We start from the raw sequence: 18,108 nt of genomic DNA, 5'->3' as shown, positions 1-18,108 counted from the left end.
AATGAGATATTAGAACATGCACAGAACTCTAGACTCACAGAATCTATACTCTCTGAGCACAGGTAGAACTAAAAAACAAGAAACAGGCCCTACATTAATCCATAATGGAAGCCTCAATCAACTCCAAAGGACCTATCTACAGACTGTGTTTTCCAACTATACTGCAATAAAAATTAAAAATAAATCCCTGGGGTTAAAAAGAAAATCAGAAAGAAAATAAAAAATTATTTAAGAACAGGATGATAATATATATACTCCATGCCAAAAACTTGTGGGACAAGTTCAAAGCAATATGTTAAGTTTTATATATATTTCCTAGGAAGCAAGGGTTACAAATAGAAAAGTCAAGTTTTCAATCCAGGAAACTAGCAAAGAGTAACAGAAAACTCAAAGAAACAAGAAGGAAGAAAAATAATAAAGGCAGATATCAATAAGATAAAGAAAAAATAGGGTAATAAAAACACAAGCCGGTTCTTCGAAAAGATTAGTAAGATTCAACACTGAAAGGTTAAAATAAAATACAAAGTAAAACAAATAGCTACAGATTTTCTAAAAAACTAAATCTAGATGAAATGGGCCTTCCTAGAAAAGTAGAAAATACCAAAATTGGTACAAGAAATAAAGGTCTTGAACAGACTAACGTAGGTTTAAATACACTGAATTGGTAAAGATTTTCCTTCCCCCCCTCTTTTTTAAATATTTATTTATTTATTTGAGAGAGAGAGAGAGAGGACACATGTGGGCGGAGGGGCAGAGGGAAAAGGAATAGAAATCCTCAAGCAGACTCCCTGATGAGCGTGGAGCCCCATGTGGGGCTCTATCCCCAGACCCTGAGATCATGGCCTGAAACAAAACCAAGAGTCAGATGCTTAATCGACTGAGCCACCCAGGCTCTCCCAAGATCTCCCCTTCTTAAACCTAGCTTAGATAAATTTTCAGGTAAATTCAATAAAACTTCCAGTAACAACTATCTTAATTATTCTAGAAAAAACAAAAGTGATAGATACCTAGCTCATTTTATGAGGCTTATACAGTCTTTTTCTGCAACCACATGGGAATAAAACCAGAATCGTCTAATTTCACTAGTAAATGTAGATGCAAAAATTCCAAGTATTATACTGGCTAACCAAATCCAACAGTGTATTAAAAAATACAACCTCGTGTTTTCAAGTACAGTTTATCTCAGGAAGATTCAACAACTGAAAATCTAACCGGGAATTTACCCACCCTATGAGTAGACTGAAGGAGAGAAAGAACCCAGAGCAAGAAACTGCACCACCATTGATATAGAAAAAGCAGTTGATAAAATTCAACATCTATTTATGATAAAAACGCATAGCAAACTAGAAAGAAGATAACTTTTTTAACCTGATAAACTTATGTTGCCAAAAGCCTACAGCAAACATTAGAGTAATAGAGAAACTGTCAATGCAAGATCTTTAAGAGCCAACAAAGCAAAAATGCCCATTATCGCCTCCAGTGGTTAACACGGTTTATATCAACTATCACTCCAGCTGTTTAATGTAGTATTAGAGATCCAAGACTGTAAGAAAAAAAAAAGTCTAAAATTGGAAGTTGTAAAACTCATTATTTCCAAATGATATGATCATTACTTGGAAAAATCAACAGAATCAACAAACTATTAGAACTAAAAAAAAAAAGGGGCGCCTGTGTGGCTCAGTCGTTAAGCGTCTGCCGTCGGCTCAGGTCATGATCCCAGGGTCCTGGGATCGAGCCCCGCATTGGGCTCCCTGCTCAGTGGGGAGTCTGCTTCTCCCTCTCCCACTCCCCCTGCTTGTGTTCCTGCTCTCGCTATCTCTCCCTCTGTCAAATAAATAAATAAAATATATTTTAAAAAAGATTAACCCACAAAAATTAATACTGCCATTTCTCTACGTAAAAACAGTAACCAACTAAAAAAAAATCAAAATAACAAATATCTAGGAATTAATTTTCAAAATCTTTTAAGTACTAAAAAATATACAGAAAAGTACACAAATAGTAAGTTTACAGCTTGGAGAATTTTCACAAATTGAATACACCTGTATAACCAGCACCTTGAAAGCCTTCTTCCTGTCCTTCCCATTGACTAAGGTCAAATACTCTTCTGACATCTAACACCAGATTAGTTCTGCATTTGAACTTTTTTTTTTTTTGGAGAGAGAGACAGTCAGGTGGGGAAGGGTTTAAGGGAGAGGGAGAGAAAGGATCTTAAGCAAGCTCCATGCCCAGCTCAGAGCCCAATTAGGGCTCAATCTCATGACACTGAGATCACGACCTGAGCTGAAATCAAGAGGTAGATGCTTAACTGACTGAGCCACCCAGGTGCCCCTGCGTTTGAACTTTTATATTAAACTTTATATTAACTGTTTTTGAACTTTATATAAATTCATATAGTATGTATACTTAAATAGAGAAAGAGAAAACCAAAAGGGGAGGAGTATGATGTATTTCTAAGACACTCCCCACCTTTTTCCTTCTGAAAAGTAAACTCTATTTTCATTACTAGAAATTGTTATTTTAAGAGAATACCTTAAAAAAAAGAGAGGATACCTTTAAAAAAGGCCTATTAACTACAATTGTAAAAAACTTCAATGAGTCTGAACTTCCATTCTTCATCTATCATTTTTACAAACTGGAAATGTAATTTCTACCAATATCCACATTTCAGAATTTCACAAGAAAAACAAATTTGAAATCTTGTATTATTCATTCAATAAGATTTTTACTTTCCTCCATGAATTAACTCCAGAGTTATCACAAGAATAATAAAAGAACAGAAACAGATTTAATAAAATAAGATGAAAGGACCAGCCCCCTATCTTGAAATTATGACAGGACAAAAGCATGTATTCTAGAGAGTATAAATATTTACTTGCCCATAAAGAATCAAATGAAGTGAAACCTAAATGTCACCTTATGATCTAATATTCTGTCTCCATTATAGCTATCTGCCATGCCTACAATTTTTGAGACAGTGACTGGAAAAGGAAATCATATTCACAATAGATTACCATACTTCCATTGTGAGGATATCTGATGCTAAGCTTCCTAGCAGTTCTAGATCCTGCAGTGCACTGGGTATGCTTCAAAATCACCTGCAGTGGTTTGTTTGTTGGTTGTCTAGTTGGATGGTATAAATACAAGTACTTACTCCCTCCCTCCCGATGTAGATCTACCAGTCAGCAGCTCTGGAGGTGAGGACTTATACAGGTGGCATGTTTTAAGATTTTCCGAAGCAATGCTATGCACAGCCGAAGTTGAACCACTAATATAGTAAACAAAACAGCTGACTAAACTAAAAATCTCATCTCACATTATCAGACACCTGTGAGCCAAATTTTATTTTAAGCCACAGCACAGACACACATCTGAAAAATCACTGGTCACAATCTAAGTTGGTGGATGTAGCACAATTCACTTAAGAACACTGAACTAGGGGGCGCCTGCATCAGTTAAGCCTCTGACTCTTGATTTTGGCTCAGATCATGATCTCAAAGGTCCTGGGACTGAGCCCAGCATCAGGCTCCCTGCTCAGTGGGGAGTCTGCTTATCTTCCTCTCCCTCCATCTGTCCCCCTGCTCGTGCTCACTCTCTCTCTAAGTAAATAAATCTCTGAAAAAAAAAAAAAGAACACTGAACTAGTAGTTATAAGACCTGCTTCTGACGTCACCTTTGTTACTTACTGTGCAACACCAGCCAAATTAGCTATTTTATTCATTTGTAAAAAATGGAAAAATAATACTTGTTCTGTGTTCCTCATAGGGTTATTATACTCATAAATGAAAAAGTAATAAAGCCATCTAAAATATAAGCAAGGTGCTAAATTTAGTCAGAATCTGTTGATTCCTTGCAATTATTGCCAACTACACTGACAGATTCAAAATGCTGACTGAATTTGAAAGTGAGACCTCCCTTTGTTCAAGTAAGTAGCTAGCTAGCAAACTCCTGTCAGGTGTGATGACTAAAGCAGTTCCACCTCTATTATCAAAAACTTCTTGCCCTTTGACTCTCACAATTCCCTCCAAGCTAAGTTCTAACCACATCAAGATGCAACGGAAGTCAAGTACTCAATTTCTGGGGAACTAGGCTGTTTTCTTGCTAAGAAAGCCTACTGTGACATACAAACCTCGGCCACGGTACTGCGAATACGATCCACCACCTGCTCGAAATCCACGAGGCTGAAGAGCGGCTGCTGTTTGAGCCGATGTAGCTCTGCAGCAAAAGTGTCCTCCTGGTTCTTCAAAATGGATCCTGCAAAACAGGCAGGCACCATCAAAGGAAGAGCAGAGCAGGACAGGCAAGGATTTCTAGTCCCCGTGGTGCAGCTCCTTCCCCTGCTTCTCACATAAGCGTGTCATGGTTGTGCTGCAATCTCGGTGCATCAATCTTATTAGCCACTCCCTTGGACCAGGCGTACACTGGGGCCACGAGATATTAAAAAGGGCCTTTGAAGACAGGGCACACTGGGCAAGGAGGTTCTCACCTTTCCTAGTCAGGTTTACATTTTGATTCTCAAACATCTGGACAGATTCTCCGACAAACAGAATTTTTTCAGCAACCCTCACTGGAATGTAGGATGGCAAAATCTCCACTCGTAAGGAAAACTGCTTTAGAGACGGTGCCAGCATGTTCTCTTCCTCTATCAGGCGCTACTCAAGGAAATAATCTGCATCAGACATGATGTATGAAGGAAGAAGCAGAAAGCAAAAAACATCACTAATTCTCCCAACCCATGATTTATATTTTCTAGAGGTAGGGACTTTACTTTTTTAAAAATTTATTTATTATAGAGAGAGAGCGCGTGCAGGTGGGGGAGGAGGAGAGGTCAACAGAGAGAATCTCAAGCAGACTCCATGCGAGCGCAGAGCTGTACATGGGCTGTACATGGTGCTTGATTTCATCACCTGAGATCACAACCTGAGCCGAAATCAGGAGTTGGATGCTTAACCAATTGAGCCACTCGGGCACCCTGAAGCAGGGACTTTAAACCTGAAGTTGCACAATGCCTAAATTACCAGTGTCAGAGAGATGAACATATTTCCATTTTCAGACAGCAGGACAGCATGGTGGAAATAACAGTGTTGTGAGGTTGGTTTTTTTTTTTTAATAGCTTAACAATAACCCACAACCCTCGGACCAACTGAGGTTTTTTTTTTTAACATTAGGATTTTAGTCCTCACTCTGCCTTTACTATGTAAGAATTTGTGCAGTAGATCAGGAACCCGGTTTCCTTACCTGTAGCATGGAAGAATTAGTCTTTACTTTTTCCAGGTCTACAGGTCTGTGACTTTATTATCTCATCATATATGCTGGCTCTGCCCAGCTCTTTACTAGTACATAGCCCGAGTCATTTAGCCAAGTGGTTCTCAGTGTGGCTCGTGGACCAGCAGCATCAGCCTCACTTGGAAGCTTGTTAGAAATGCAAATTTTCAAGCCGCTCCCCAGATCTAGGACAACCTGAGAGATGAGGCCCAGACATCCATCCGTGTCTTAACAAGCTCTTCAGCTGATTCTGACATACATGGAAGTTTGAGAACCACTGAACTGGCCCATGATGCCCCAGATGCCCACCACCCAATCACTCAGGCCCTCACATTTCTCCGACTTGCTTTGGATTTAACCCTTATTGTCCAGCTCCGACCAGGAACTCTGGGCTCCACAATCCTAACTCTGAGCTCTGCTGTTCACACTTTCTGTTTTGTGCTCTAGTGCAGGTGGTCCTCAGGGCAATACCCAGACCCTCACTTCTTCTCCCTCTCCTCACTCTTCTTAAACAATCATATCTTCTTCCATCACTGAATTGACCATTGTAATAGGTGTTTTAAATCTTTTTATATCACAGGACTCTCTGCCATTATATAAAAGCTATGGACCTTCCAGACAAATATACAAACATACATTTCACAGAACCTCCTGAAGCCACCCATGGGCCCCAGGTTAAAAACTGCTATATGCTGGCGCCTGGGTGGCTCAGATGGTTAAACGTCTGCCTTCGGCTCAGGTCACAATCCCAGAGTCCTGGGATCGAGGCTCCCTGCTCCTTGGGAGCCTGCTTCTCCCTCTGCCTCTCTCTCTCTCTCTCTCTCTCTCTGTCTCTCATGAATAAATAAATAAAATCTTTAAAAAAAATAAAAACAACAAAAGAAACAAAACTGCTATATGCTGATGACTCCTTAAACTTTACCTTCAAGCTAGACTGTTCTTGTGAGCTATAAGTTCAACCCACTGGACATTTCTTGCAAGTACCTCAAACTCAACATGTCCAAAATTAATTTTTTTTTAAGTTGTAGACTCCACACCCAGTGTGGAGCCCAATGCAGGGTTTAAACTTACGACCCTGAGATCAAGACCTCAGCTGATATCAAGAATCAGACGTTTAACCCCTCAAACATGTCCAAAATTAGATCCATCTTCTTTCTCCCAATACCTGCCATACACATTCCATATCATTTCTACCTGCCTAGCCGCTGAAGGCAGAAACTTGGGTTACATTCTTGATTCTTCCCTCTGGACTCCTATCTAATCACTAAGGCCTACCTAGTCCATGTACTAAATCTCTCTCAAGCCACTCTATTCTTCTGCATATTTACTGTCACCACCCTTGGTTTAGGCCACCATTATTTTTCACCTAAGTGTCCCCAACATTCTCTTGACTGACCTACGTGCTGCTAGTCTTAGTTTTTTTAAAAACAAGTTCCCCACACATTATCCAGAGTCATCTATTGTGAAGTCTGATTGTGTGAACCTCTTGCCTAAAATTCTTCACTGGCTCTAAGCTCTTTTGAGGTTCAAGTCCAAGTTCCTTCCCATTGTTTACAAGGGCTTTCATGATCTTACCTCAATAGTTCCACTGGTTGCGATTTCCCAATCCCCTCCACTGTCCTTGCACTTTGTATTTCAGCCCTTACTTGACCATTTCAACTGAATTACTACCTCAAGTAAGCCATGTCTTTCATGGTTTCTGTACTTTGTACACATCCTTCCCCCTGCCTGGAACATTTCTTGACCTCTCCTCCTAAACTCTTTGCAATTTAGATGTACATTCCACTGAAAAGCTTCTCTAGCTACTCTAAAACCAAGTTCTGAGAACACCCATACTTACTAATGTCACTGTTGACTTTTCTACATTTTCCATTAAACAATAAGTTCTTTAAGGACAGGGTCTGCTACACTTTATTCATCTACTTCAGTTAAGCACCCAGTAACTCTCCTAGAACAGTGCCTGGCATATATGTAACAGGCGTTCAAGAAGATGTTGTAGCAGGACAAATGAATGAATAAATGGATCAATGGATGAATAAAGACAATACAGGGCTTTGGGGACTCTAAACTCCAAGCTACACTTAAAAGTTATAGGGTAGCTACATGGCTACCTTAAGAGACAAGACTTATTAATCTCATAAATGCATATACTGGGAAAAGGGGAAACAAAGGACTCCCACAAATATATTTTCTATTTCGTAGTCTCACATTAAGTTAGGCGTTAAGAATGCAGCTAAGATAAAACCAAGTTCAAGTGTTTATATCTGCGGAATTTGTGAAAGATGCTTCAACTATGACGAGCTGGGAACTGGGGTGGAAATCACTAAGAGGTCAACGAGCTAGACTTTCCTGACTCCTGGCAGGAGTATGCTAGGCTTTCTGCTATGCTCTCACCAAGTCCTGGAGTTCTCTCAACTGTTTTCCTGTCAGTCCCCCAATGCCCAGATCCTCCTCATCCTCTTCTGGCTGGGCACTGACATTACCAGAAGAGGGACCCTGTTTGATAAAGAACTCTTCGTGCTGGTCCAGGAGGAGTCCATGTAGCATCCAGGCTGAGAGCTGCTTATACATGACCCCATGACACACGGCCAGGATCCTGAGTGGAGAGAAAAGTAGGAGAGCTTTAGAAGTCCACTTAACGAACATTAAACCCCATATGGGCACAGAGGCCATGCTCTCAACTGTGACAGGATAACAGAGGCCTGAGTCTCATGACTCAGAAGGGAAATGACCAATTAGGCTAAAAATAATTGTGCTATTGTAATTTAAATATTTGTGAATGAACTAAATGATTAAATTTCCAAACTTGTAGGCTACATACTGAAGTCTAAATGCTCTGTAAACGTTCTGCTAGTTTTTTAGAAGAGGCACATTTTCTTTCCTCCTTTTGTGTAAAGTGAGTTTCAAAACTGAGGGTTCTTGTTAAACTTAAATGTGCTTCTAGGAGTCTTTTTGGCTAACACAGTTATTAAATTTATTTTGTTTTTGTTGGAATCACATAGAGAGAGTAGATTCACTGAGAGAGGTATACCTGAAGAAGTATAATCCAACAAAATGCAGAAAGGTCGTTGGAGAATGTGATACTTTCATGGTTTCAAAGGATCACTTCCCAGATAACATCAATTACAAAGAGGAAAATGTGCCTTTAAAATGGAGCGATCTGACAGAAAACACCTAAGCCAAGTGATCAAGCTTTTACACCACCAATAATGGAACACACTTACTTTCTGTGCCTTCCAATGTGATGCAACAAATAATACGGCCTATGGTATGTAGTATTCTTGCCAAAAATGTTTAACGTAAATCTAATTACCAGGAATTAATAAAAAAAATCCAGGTCGTGTAACAGTTTACAAGACAACTGGTCAAGACTCTTAACATGTCAGTTGTCATCAAAGATTAAAAAGGCAAAGAAGGGCACTGTTCCAAATTAAGGGGACTCAAAAGAGGTGACTGTTAAATGCCACATGAGAATTCGGACTGCATCCGGGAGTGCAAAAAAGAACAACGGAAAAGGACTTCTGGGGGACAACTGGAAAAATTCAGATTTATTTTGGATAATATACTATTGAATTGATGTTAACTTTTTTGGGTGTAATATGGTATTGAAGTTATATAAGAGAATTGAGGTTATATAAGCCTTTTTTCTTTTTTTAATGGGAATTATGTTTTATAAAGATTTTATTTATTTGATAGAGACACAGCAAGAGAGGGAACACAAGCAGGGGGAGTGGGAGAAGGAGAAGCAGGCTTCCTGCGAAGCAGGGAGCCCGATGAGGGGCTCAATCCCAGGACCCTGGGATCATGACCTGAGCTGAAGGCAGACGCTTAACGACTGAGCTACCCAGGCGCCCCCCCATAAGCCTTTTTTCTAAAGAGCTACAAAACTGAAGTCTTTGGTAGTTAAGCCTTTCAAATGATTCAGCAAAAAAAAATGTAGTGTGCGTGTGTGTATATTTATATATATTTACATGTACATATTTCATAGTCCATATAAGAGGGGAAAAAGAAAAATGTGGTCAAATATTAAAAAAAATCAAATGGGGGCCGTTTACATTTTGCACATTTGAGTATTTGGTCTATAAAGTTTGGTCCCCGCAAATATATAACAAACATGCACTTACCATATGATCTATGTAAGATTTTATATTCCATGCATAAAATTGTGTATATTTATATAGAAATATACAGCAAAAGTTAAATTGTGTATTTCAAAGTTAGAAAATATTTCTATTTCTTCTCTTTGCAGGTCTGTATTTTCTACAAACAAAATGCAGTTCTTTTATTAGGAAAAAAAAAAAAAGCCCAGTAATAGAGAATTAAGTTCCTTAAGTATGTTCTGGAAAGTTTCTTTTTGTGGATTCTAACAGTATTTATATTTATAGTATTTTTAATTTTACATTTATAGACTATCAAGTGAATACACCTGTATTTAGCTTTCTTCCACTGCTGGTAATTTTCTAATTTCCTGATATAACAGACAACACTGCAATGAATGTTTCTGCATATGGTTATTTTCTTCTTTCAAATAACTGTTGGGATAAAATTCCTAAGAGTGGCATTATGGGATTATAGAGTATAAACATTTTTAAGGCCCTTGATATGAAACACCAGCTACTCAAAATACACATGATTAGATACAGCTACTTTATTTGGCACGTGTAATGGAAATTCTCCAAGGATAATGAGATCCCCAAATTAAAAAGCATTGCTTCAAGGTTATCTAGGCGACTACATCCTAGCTTTGATCCTCAACACTTCATAACACTCTTTTTGCAGTTTCTGAGCTATCATACATGCGGGCTTTTATGGATCTCTTCTATCCTGGTCATAACTTTTCCCAGAGGGAAATATGAGATGAGCTGAAAATAAAACAAGTGCAAAGTCAAGTCACTTGATCACCCACCCCTGCCCCCAATTCCCAATTAAGCCATGACTTACTTTTCTAGGGCACTGCGAACAGGAGGCAAACCTCCACAGCTGTGTTTGTATACCGTTTCCAGGATTTGACAACCATGAATCTGCGCAAAATATGGCCTTGTCAAACTTGATTCCATTTTAATAGTTCAGGTAGCACAAACTCATATTCTATATTCAATTCAGAGGGCACGATCCAACGGATGATGGGGATAAAGATCTATGTATAGTTCTGATTCTGACTCCATTTCCAATGTGTTTGGGGGGCAGTTTCCCCCACAACACCAAGCAATTCTCAAACAGCAGCTGGGTGTCCTACAAGTCAACTCAATTCTGACACTACCTACCCAGAATATCATCAGAGTCTACAAGTTAAGGGGTCAGTCCCACAAGACTGTCCTCTGCTTCTGACACCAATCTCAAGCCCAGGACTGACTGGCTGATATATCAGAAGTTCCCATGACCCTCTCCTTGGATTCCATTAATTTGCTAACGCAGCTCACAGAACTCAGAAAACCCGTTTACTCACTAGATTACCTGTTTATTAAAAAGCATACTAAAGATATGAATCAACAGTCAGATGAAGAGATGCATAGTGTGAGGTGCCAAACAAAGGAGCTTCTGTCTCCATGGAGTGTGGGCCTAGCAGTGTAGCTCGAAGAAGTATTCTGGTTCATCAATCTACAAGTTCTCTGAAAGCAGTCCTTCTGGGGTTTTATGGAGGCTTCATTACACACGCACAAGTGATTAAATCACTGGCTACTGGCAACTGAACTCAATCTCTAGCCCCTTTCTCCTCCCCAGAGGTCAGGGGTATGAAAGTCTCAATTCTCCAATTAAATGGTCGGTTCTCCTGGCAACCAGCCCATCCTGCGGTGCTTTCCAAAAGTCACTTCATTAACATAGACTCAGGTGTGGTTGATAGGAGTTTGTTATGACTATCAAGACACCTTTATCATTATTACTTATGAAATTCCAAGAGTTTTAGAAGCTCTGTGTCAGAAAGGGGATAAAGACCAAATACATATTTCTTATTATAGATCACGATATCACAATAGTTCTCAGAAGTATGACCTTCAACCCTCCTTACTCCTCTCCACCCCACCGGTATCCCACCACCAGCAGCAGCAGCAGCACCTGGGAGTGTGTAAGAAATGCAAATTGTTGGGCCCAACTCCAGCCTTACTGAATCAGCATCTCTGGGGTAGGGCCCAGCCACGTGGTTTTAACATTCCGCTCCAAGTGATTCTAATGTACGACGAAGTTTGAGAACTACTGCGCTAGAGAAACCAGAATCATTTAGAGTTGAAATTCCAAGCTAAGAGGTAAAGAAAGCTCTTTATTTCAGATTAAGGCCTAATTCAAACTATTTATAAGGCATACAGTTTTCCAAAAATCTGTTTCCTCCTTCTATGTCCTTCAGGCTCTCTCTTTTTTAAAACTGCTTTACTGAGGTATAATTTATATACTATAAAATTCATCCATTTTAAGTATACTGTTCAACAATTTTTAGTAAATTTACAGTGTTGTGCAACCATTGCTATAATCTAGTTTTATAACATTTCCATCACTCTAAAAGGATCCCTTTTATCAGTTGGCTATCATCCCTGTTTCCCACCCCCCATGTTCTTGAGACCTCATTTTTTAACTTTCTAGAGCCAGAGCACACTGGCTTCTCTACCACCACCCGGGCAAGGAGGAAAATTTGCCCACCTGCAACCACTTTACTCAGTTTCTACTCTTCTTCCTGTGGCCAATGGAAACTGAAAGTCAACTGAAATGTGCAGCTAAGCATGGAACCCTTATACTAACTCTACTTACCTAGAAGTTCCCCTCCAATTTGGGGGGACAGTGTAGTAGTGTGGTTAAGAGCATAATCTTTTGAGTCAGATAGACCCAGGTTTAGATCCCAGCTCTACCATCTCCATCTGTGTGACACTAAGCACATTACTTAACCTACCTGACCCCCTAGAGGACTGAAAAGGATCAAGTATGTGAAGCACTTAGCACAGTGCCTGGTATACAGTTAAGTACATAATAAAAGCTGAGTGTTCTCTGATGAGGATAATCAGCTTTGAAGAGCCAAACAGCACCTCCCCTACTGGCTTTGCTGGCTCAGAATAAACTCAGCACAGCAGAAATTTCTATACTTACACAGCACAAAAAATGAAGCAGCAACCTGGCAAATTAACTGGTTAACTAGTTATATTTATCAAAGTAAACACTCCTAATAAGCTAAGGCACAAATATAACAGCTTAAAAACATAAATGAGCTAAACATATTTAATCCATTTGTCCTTTTTCATCCAGTTATGGACTAGCAGAGTCTTCTAATGTGAAATCTCAAAGCATTTTTTCCTTAGTTATTACCTCCGCCCAGAAAAGGCATTCTCCTGGTATTGGGGACCCTCACTTTTCAATGCACATGATAAAAACTTGTGATAAAAACAGGCATATTTAATAAAATAAGCATCTGTGTTTCAGCCAATGATCTAATTCTTAGAAAACTGCCAGCATCCTAATCATAAATCTATTATTCTTTCTAAAGATGAACTTTCCACTTCTCCTCAAGATCCATATCCAACAATTTTTTTTTTTTAAGATTTTATTTATTTGAGAGAGAGAGCATGAGCCAGGGGGAGGGGCAAAAGGAGAGGGAGAAGCAGACTCCCCGCTGAGTGGGGAGCATGACATGGGGCTTGATCCCAGGACCCTGAGATCTTGACCTGAGCTGAAGGCAGACGTTTAACTGACTAAGCCACCCAGGCGCCCCCATATCCAAAAATTCGAAATCCTTAGTGTAAAATTCTCTCACCTCCAAATACCATCCATAGCATTTTGCTCTTACCCAGCAGCATTCTGGGGTACATCTATTAACATTACCCCCACCTCTGGATCAGGAGATTCTTAAGGGCAGTCTCGTAACTCATTTTTGCTTTTCTGACATTTAGCATGATACCCAAGCAAATATTTTTGTTTTTTTGTTTTTTTTAACCAAGCAAATATTTTTAAAAGAATGAATAAATAAATGACAACTACTAAAAACTAGAGTCTTCAAAAAAGAATGTAAGGCAAAATTAATTATGAATACATCCTTGGTGCTTACCACAGCAAAGGAAAAAAGGAAAGTTCTCACCTTTTGACTTTTAATTTGTTCTACCACAACCATTACAGAGGGAAAAAGGAGCTGGAACTGCAAAGCAGAGAATGATTAGGAGGGTACATAATCAAACACAAGGAAAAAAAATTGACTCAGGAAATGCTTTTGTTTCTAAATAGTCCCACTTAACCCAAAGATGGCAATACCACAGAACAGCCAAGATCCAGTATCCTAAGGCAATTTGATATGGGTTTGGCTGCAGAGAGAGAATGACAGATATAAGCAGTTTCTATTTCTGAGGCTAGCATAATTGTTAACATTGAAGTCAACATAAGAGCATTAATATCAGACATTAGATTTTCACTAAATTTGGAGCTTTCTAAACAGTTCTGATCTCGGAAAGCATACACAATATAAAATGCCGGGCTCTGAATCCAGAAGGAAAAATGTTCTCAAAAATAATATCTTAAGTTAGATTGCTCTTTTAATAGATTTAATTTTAATTTTTAAATTTTTGGGGGGGATTAGGCAGAGGGAGAGAGAGAGAGAGAATCCTAAGCAGGCTGCATACCCAGCGCAGAGCCTGATGCAGGGCTTGATCGCACAGACCCTGAGATCACGACCTGAGTCAAAATCAAGAGTCAGATGCTTAACCAAATGAACCACCCAGGTGCCCCCCTTTTTTTTAAATTTCTCATTTTTTTTAAAAGATTTTTTATTTTTAAGTAATCTCTCTACCCAACGTGGGGCTTAAACTCACAACCCTGGTATCAAGAGTCACATACTCCAACTGAGCCAGCTGGGCACCCCTTAAGTTAGATTATTCTAACAATAACAACAGATTCCAAGGCATTTTATTATTTGGGCAGCATACCTGATCCAAGGAGTAATTGACATGTGATATGGAAAGATGGGGGTCAGCCAGGAACTGCAACAAAAAACACTGTGATTAGGGGTCCATATAAAATATCTTGAATCTATTTGATCTCTGAAAACTAGATGGGAATCTGAGAATGGGCTCCATGTTAGTTTTAGGCTACTGAGAATTGATAGTTTGTAGAGTATTAATTCTGATTTTTCAGGTGACCAAAAAACCCAAAGCTAGGGCTCTGATAAACTCACTCAAGAGCTTTTGCCATGTTCTGCATGCCACTTTGACCGTGATTTGGGCAATCACAGAATATACTGTACCCTTTAGCCTTGCAGAAAATAGCTCTCTCTTAACTACCTGACCACATCAAAGGGTATTTCAAATTCAAGAACATGCCCTAATCGGCTGTCCCAGAGACATCTTTCCCGTATCTCCTCTCTCACCTCTTGTTCCAAATCAAGCAGTGCTTGGCGATAAGGTTGCAAAACCGAATCCAGCCCCGTGCAGAAGGCCCTTAGGTAGATTCCATGTAACCCACCTTGGCCCTGCTGAGATGGATGGTGATCCTGAAATCAAACAAAGAGAACTCAACCTCACAGCTCAGACTCTAAAACCTGAGGAAAACATTCTCCTTTATTAGTGTTATTGTTTTTGCTTAAATGATTCTGTATCAAAGCAGTGCTTCAATGAGAGAAAAACCCAATGAGAGAGACAGATTTTGAATTCTGACCTTTTAAAATGTGGTATTTTAATTTCCCATGCAGCCTAGATGTTACAATCAGGTAGGGGGCACCTGGGTGGCTCAGCTGGTTATGCATCTGACTCTTGATTTCAGCTCCGGTCATGATCTCAGAGTCATGAGATGGAGCCCCACATTGGGCTCTGCACTGAGCATGGAGCCTCCTTAAGATTCTCTCTCTCTCGGGGGGCGGAGCAAGATGGCGGAGGAGTAGGAGACCTAGATTTTGTCTGGTCTCAGGAATTCAGCTGAATAGGGATCAAACCATTCTGAACACCTACGAACTCAACAGGAGATCGAACAGGAGAGTAGCAACAACTCTCTGAACAGAGAAGCGACCACTTACTGGAAGGTAGGACGTGCGGAGAAGTGAATCCGAGGCGATATTCGGGAGGATAAACGGCGGGGGAGGGGCCTCCGCCGGCCGCTTCTGGCAAGTGCTAGAGCCGCGGAGCACAAAATCGGACCTTTTAAAAGTTGGCTCGGCGGAGGGACGTCGCTGCAGTGGCTAAGCGGGGGGTGGAATCCTCCCGGGACAGTGTGGTCTCAGGACCCTTGGGGTCACAGAGAGACCGGGGGTGCCTGAGTGCGGCAGAGCTCCCAGGTGTCGGGGCGGGGAAGCCGGCTGCAGATACGGAGCAGAGTCGCGGGCTCTCAGCTCGGGGTTGCCATAAACTGTGATCTGCGGCCCAGTCGGGGCACGGCTCCCCCAGCAAGGACCCAACAAGCAGCAGATCTGGGGAGACTCCCCTTCCTTCCCGGGGAGGAGCGGTGCGGGAACGCACTGCAGGGATCTGCTGGATTTGGAGACTCCGAGCGGGGTCGGGTGCCAGAGATAGCAACGCTCGATCACAGGCCGGGTGAGCATGGAGAGCGGCCGGAGACCGGGGACACGGGAGTGACTGCTTTTCTCTGGGGGCGCACTGAGGAGTGGGGCCCTGAGTTCTCGGCTCCTCCGGGCGGAGACTGGGAGGCCGCCATTTTCGCCCTGGTCCTCCAAAGCTGTGCCGAGAGCTTGCAGGGAACAAAAGCTCCTGAGAGCAAACTGGAGCAGCTTCCTTAGCCCGGACCGACAAGGGCGGGGCAATTCCGCCTCCGGCAAAGACATTTGGAAACCACAGCAACAGGCCCCTCCCCCAGAAGATCAACACAAACAGCCAGCAAGCCAAGACCAAGTTGATCGATCAAGGAGAATAGGAGAACTCCAGCGCTAGGGGAATACTGCACATAGATTCATGGCTTCTTTTTTTTTTTTTTTTTTTTTTTTTACCATGATTCATTATTTCATCAAAGTTAATTTTTGTTGACTTTTTTTTATTTTTCTTTTTCCCTTTTTCAACCAACATCTTATAAATCCCTTTTTTTTAAAAAAAAATTTTTTTTTTTCATTTTTAGAGTCATATTTTATCCCTTCATAGTAGTTATCCTTGTTTTTGGCATATATATATAAGTTGTTCTCTCTTTAAAATTTTGAGGTACAGTTTCTTCTAACAGATCAAAATATACCCTAAATCACTAGTGTATGGCTTTGTTCTAGTCTCCTGCCTGATCACATTCTCTCCCTTTTTCCTTTTTTTTTTTTTTCCTTAAATCTTCTTTCTTTTTTCAAACAACTTATCTTACCAAGTCCTTTTATAAAATCTTTTATAATTTTCATCTTTACAGTCATCTTCCATCCCTTCATTGTATCAACCCTTATTTTGTACATATATGTCTTTCTTCCTTCAAAATTTTAGGAGGCACTTTTTTCTAACAGACCAAAATACGCCCAAAATCTAGTGTGTGGCACTGATCTATGCACTAGCCTGATCATATTTGATCATATTCTGCCTTTTTTGAATTGTTTTGTTTTTGTTTTTATCTTTTTTTTCTTTTTTTTTTCTTTTTCTCTTTCTTTTTTCTTTCTTTCCCTTTCTTTTCCCCTGGTTTCAGGTCTTTTCTGATTTGTATACAGTATATTTGCTGGGGACGTAGTAAACCTGTTAGCCTTTTGTTCTCTCATTCATCTATTCTCCTCTGGACAAAATGACAAGACGAAAGAAATCACCTCAGCAAAAAGAACAAGAGGTAGTACCGTCAGCCAGGGACCTACTCAATACGGACATTAGTACGATGTCGGACCTAGAGTTCAGAATCATGACTTTAAAGATACTAGCTGGGCTTGAAAAAAGCGTGGAAGTTATTAGAGAAACCCTTTCTGGAGAAATAAAAGAACTAAAATCTAACCAAATCGAAATCAAAAAGGCTATTGATGAGGTGCAATCAAAAATGGGGGCACTAAATGCTAGGATAAATGAGGCAGAAGAGAGAATCAGCGATATAGAAGACCAAATGATAGAAAATAAAGAGGCTGAGAAAAAGAGAGAGAAACAACTACAGGATCACGAGGGCAGAATTCGAGAGATAAGTGATGCGATAAGACGAAACAACATTAGAATAATTGGGATCCCAGAAGAAGAAGAGAGAGAGAGAGGGGCAGAAGGTATATTGGAGCAAATTATAGCAGAGAACTTCCCTAATGTGAGGAAGGAAACAGGCATTAAAATCCAGGAGGCACAGAGAACCCCTCTCAAAATCAATAAAAATAGGTCAACACCCCGACATCTAATAGTAAAACTTACGAGTCTCAGAGACAAAGAGAAAATCCTGAAAGCAGCTCGGGAGAAGAGATATGTAACCTACAATGGTAGAAACATTAGATTGGCAACAGACCTATCCACAGAGACCTGGCAGGCCAGAAAGGACTGGCAAGATATCTTCAGAGCACTAAACGAGAAAAATATGCAGCCAAGAATACTATATCCAGCTAGGCTATCATTGAAAATAGAAGGAGAGATCAAAAGCTTCCAGAACAAACAAAAACTAAAAGAATTTGCAAACACGAAACCAGCCCTCCAAGAAATATTGAGAGGGGTCCTCTAAGCAAAGAGAGAACCTAAAAGCAGCAAAGAGCAGAAACGAACACAGACAACAGACAGTTAACAGTCACCTTACAGGTAATACAATGGCAGTAAATTCATACCTTTCAATAGTTACCCTGAATGTAAATGGGCTAAATGCCCCAATCAAAAGACACAGGCTATCAGATTGGATTAAAAAACAAGACCCATCAATATGCTGTCTGCAAGAGACTCATTTTACACCCAAAGACACCCCCAGATTGAAAGTGAGGGGGTGGAAAACCATTTACCATGCTAATGGACACCAAAAGAAAGC

At 40.3% G+C, this 18,108-nt stretch overlaps 1 protein-coding gene across 3 annotated transcripts in view; it reads right to left on the bottom strand.

Moving 5' to 3' along the window:
* The window catches only part of TUBGCP4 (tubulin gamma complex associated protein 4), a 50,408-nt gene that overhangs the window by 21,035 nt on the left and 11,265 nt on the right, over window positions 1-18,108 (bottom strand). For all 3 annotated transcript variants that reach the window (XR_003515879.1, XR_003515878.2, XM_027571767.2), the window contains exons 3-9: window positions 14,597-14,719; window positions 14,157-14,210; window positions 13,319-13,375; window positions 10,207-10,286; window positions 7,660-7,861; window positions 4,487-4,652; window positions 4,130-4,254 (exon numbers count right to left, since the gene is read on the bottom strand). Coding sequence is in view for 1 of the 3 variants with exons in the window: in XM_027571767.2 (XP_027427568.1) it covers window positions 4,130-4,254; window positions 4,487-4,652; window positions 7,660-7,861; window positions 10,207-10,286; window positions 13,319-13,375; window positions 14,157-14,210; window positions 14,597-14,719 (807 nt within the window). In the remaining 2 variants the exon portion in view is untranslated. The remainder of the gene's footprint in view (window positions 1-4,129; window positions 4,255-4,486; window positions 4,653-7,659; window positions 7,862-10,206; window positions 10,287-13,318; window positions 13,376-14,156; window positions 14,211-14,596; window positions 14,720-18,108) is intronic.

The sequence above is a fragment of the Zalophus californianus genome, chromosome 6, assembly GCF_009762305.2.
Source record: "Zalophus californianus isolate mZalCal1 chromosome 6, mZalCal1.pri.v2, whole genome shotgun sequence".
Classification (NCBI taxonomy): Eukaryota; Metazoa; Chordata; class Mammalia; order Carnivora; family Otariidae; genus Zalophus; species Zalophus californianus.
Note: the sequence above shows the minus strand (reverse complement) of the source record. Positions and strands in the feature narration are given on the sequence as shown.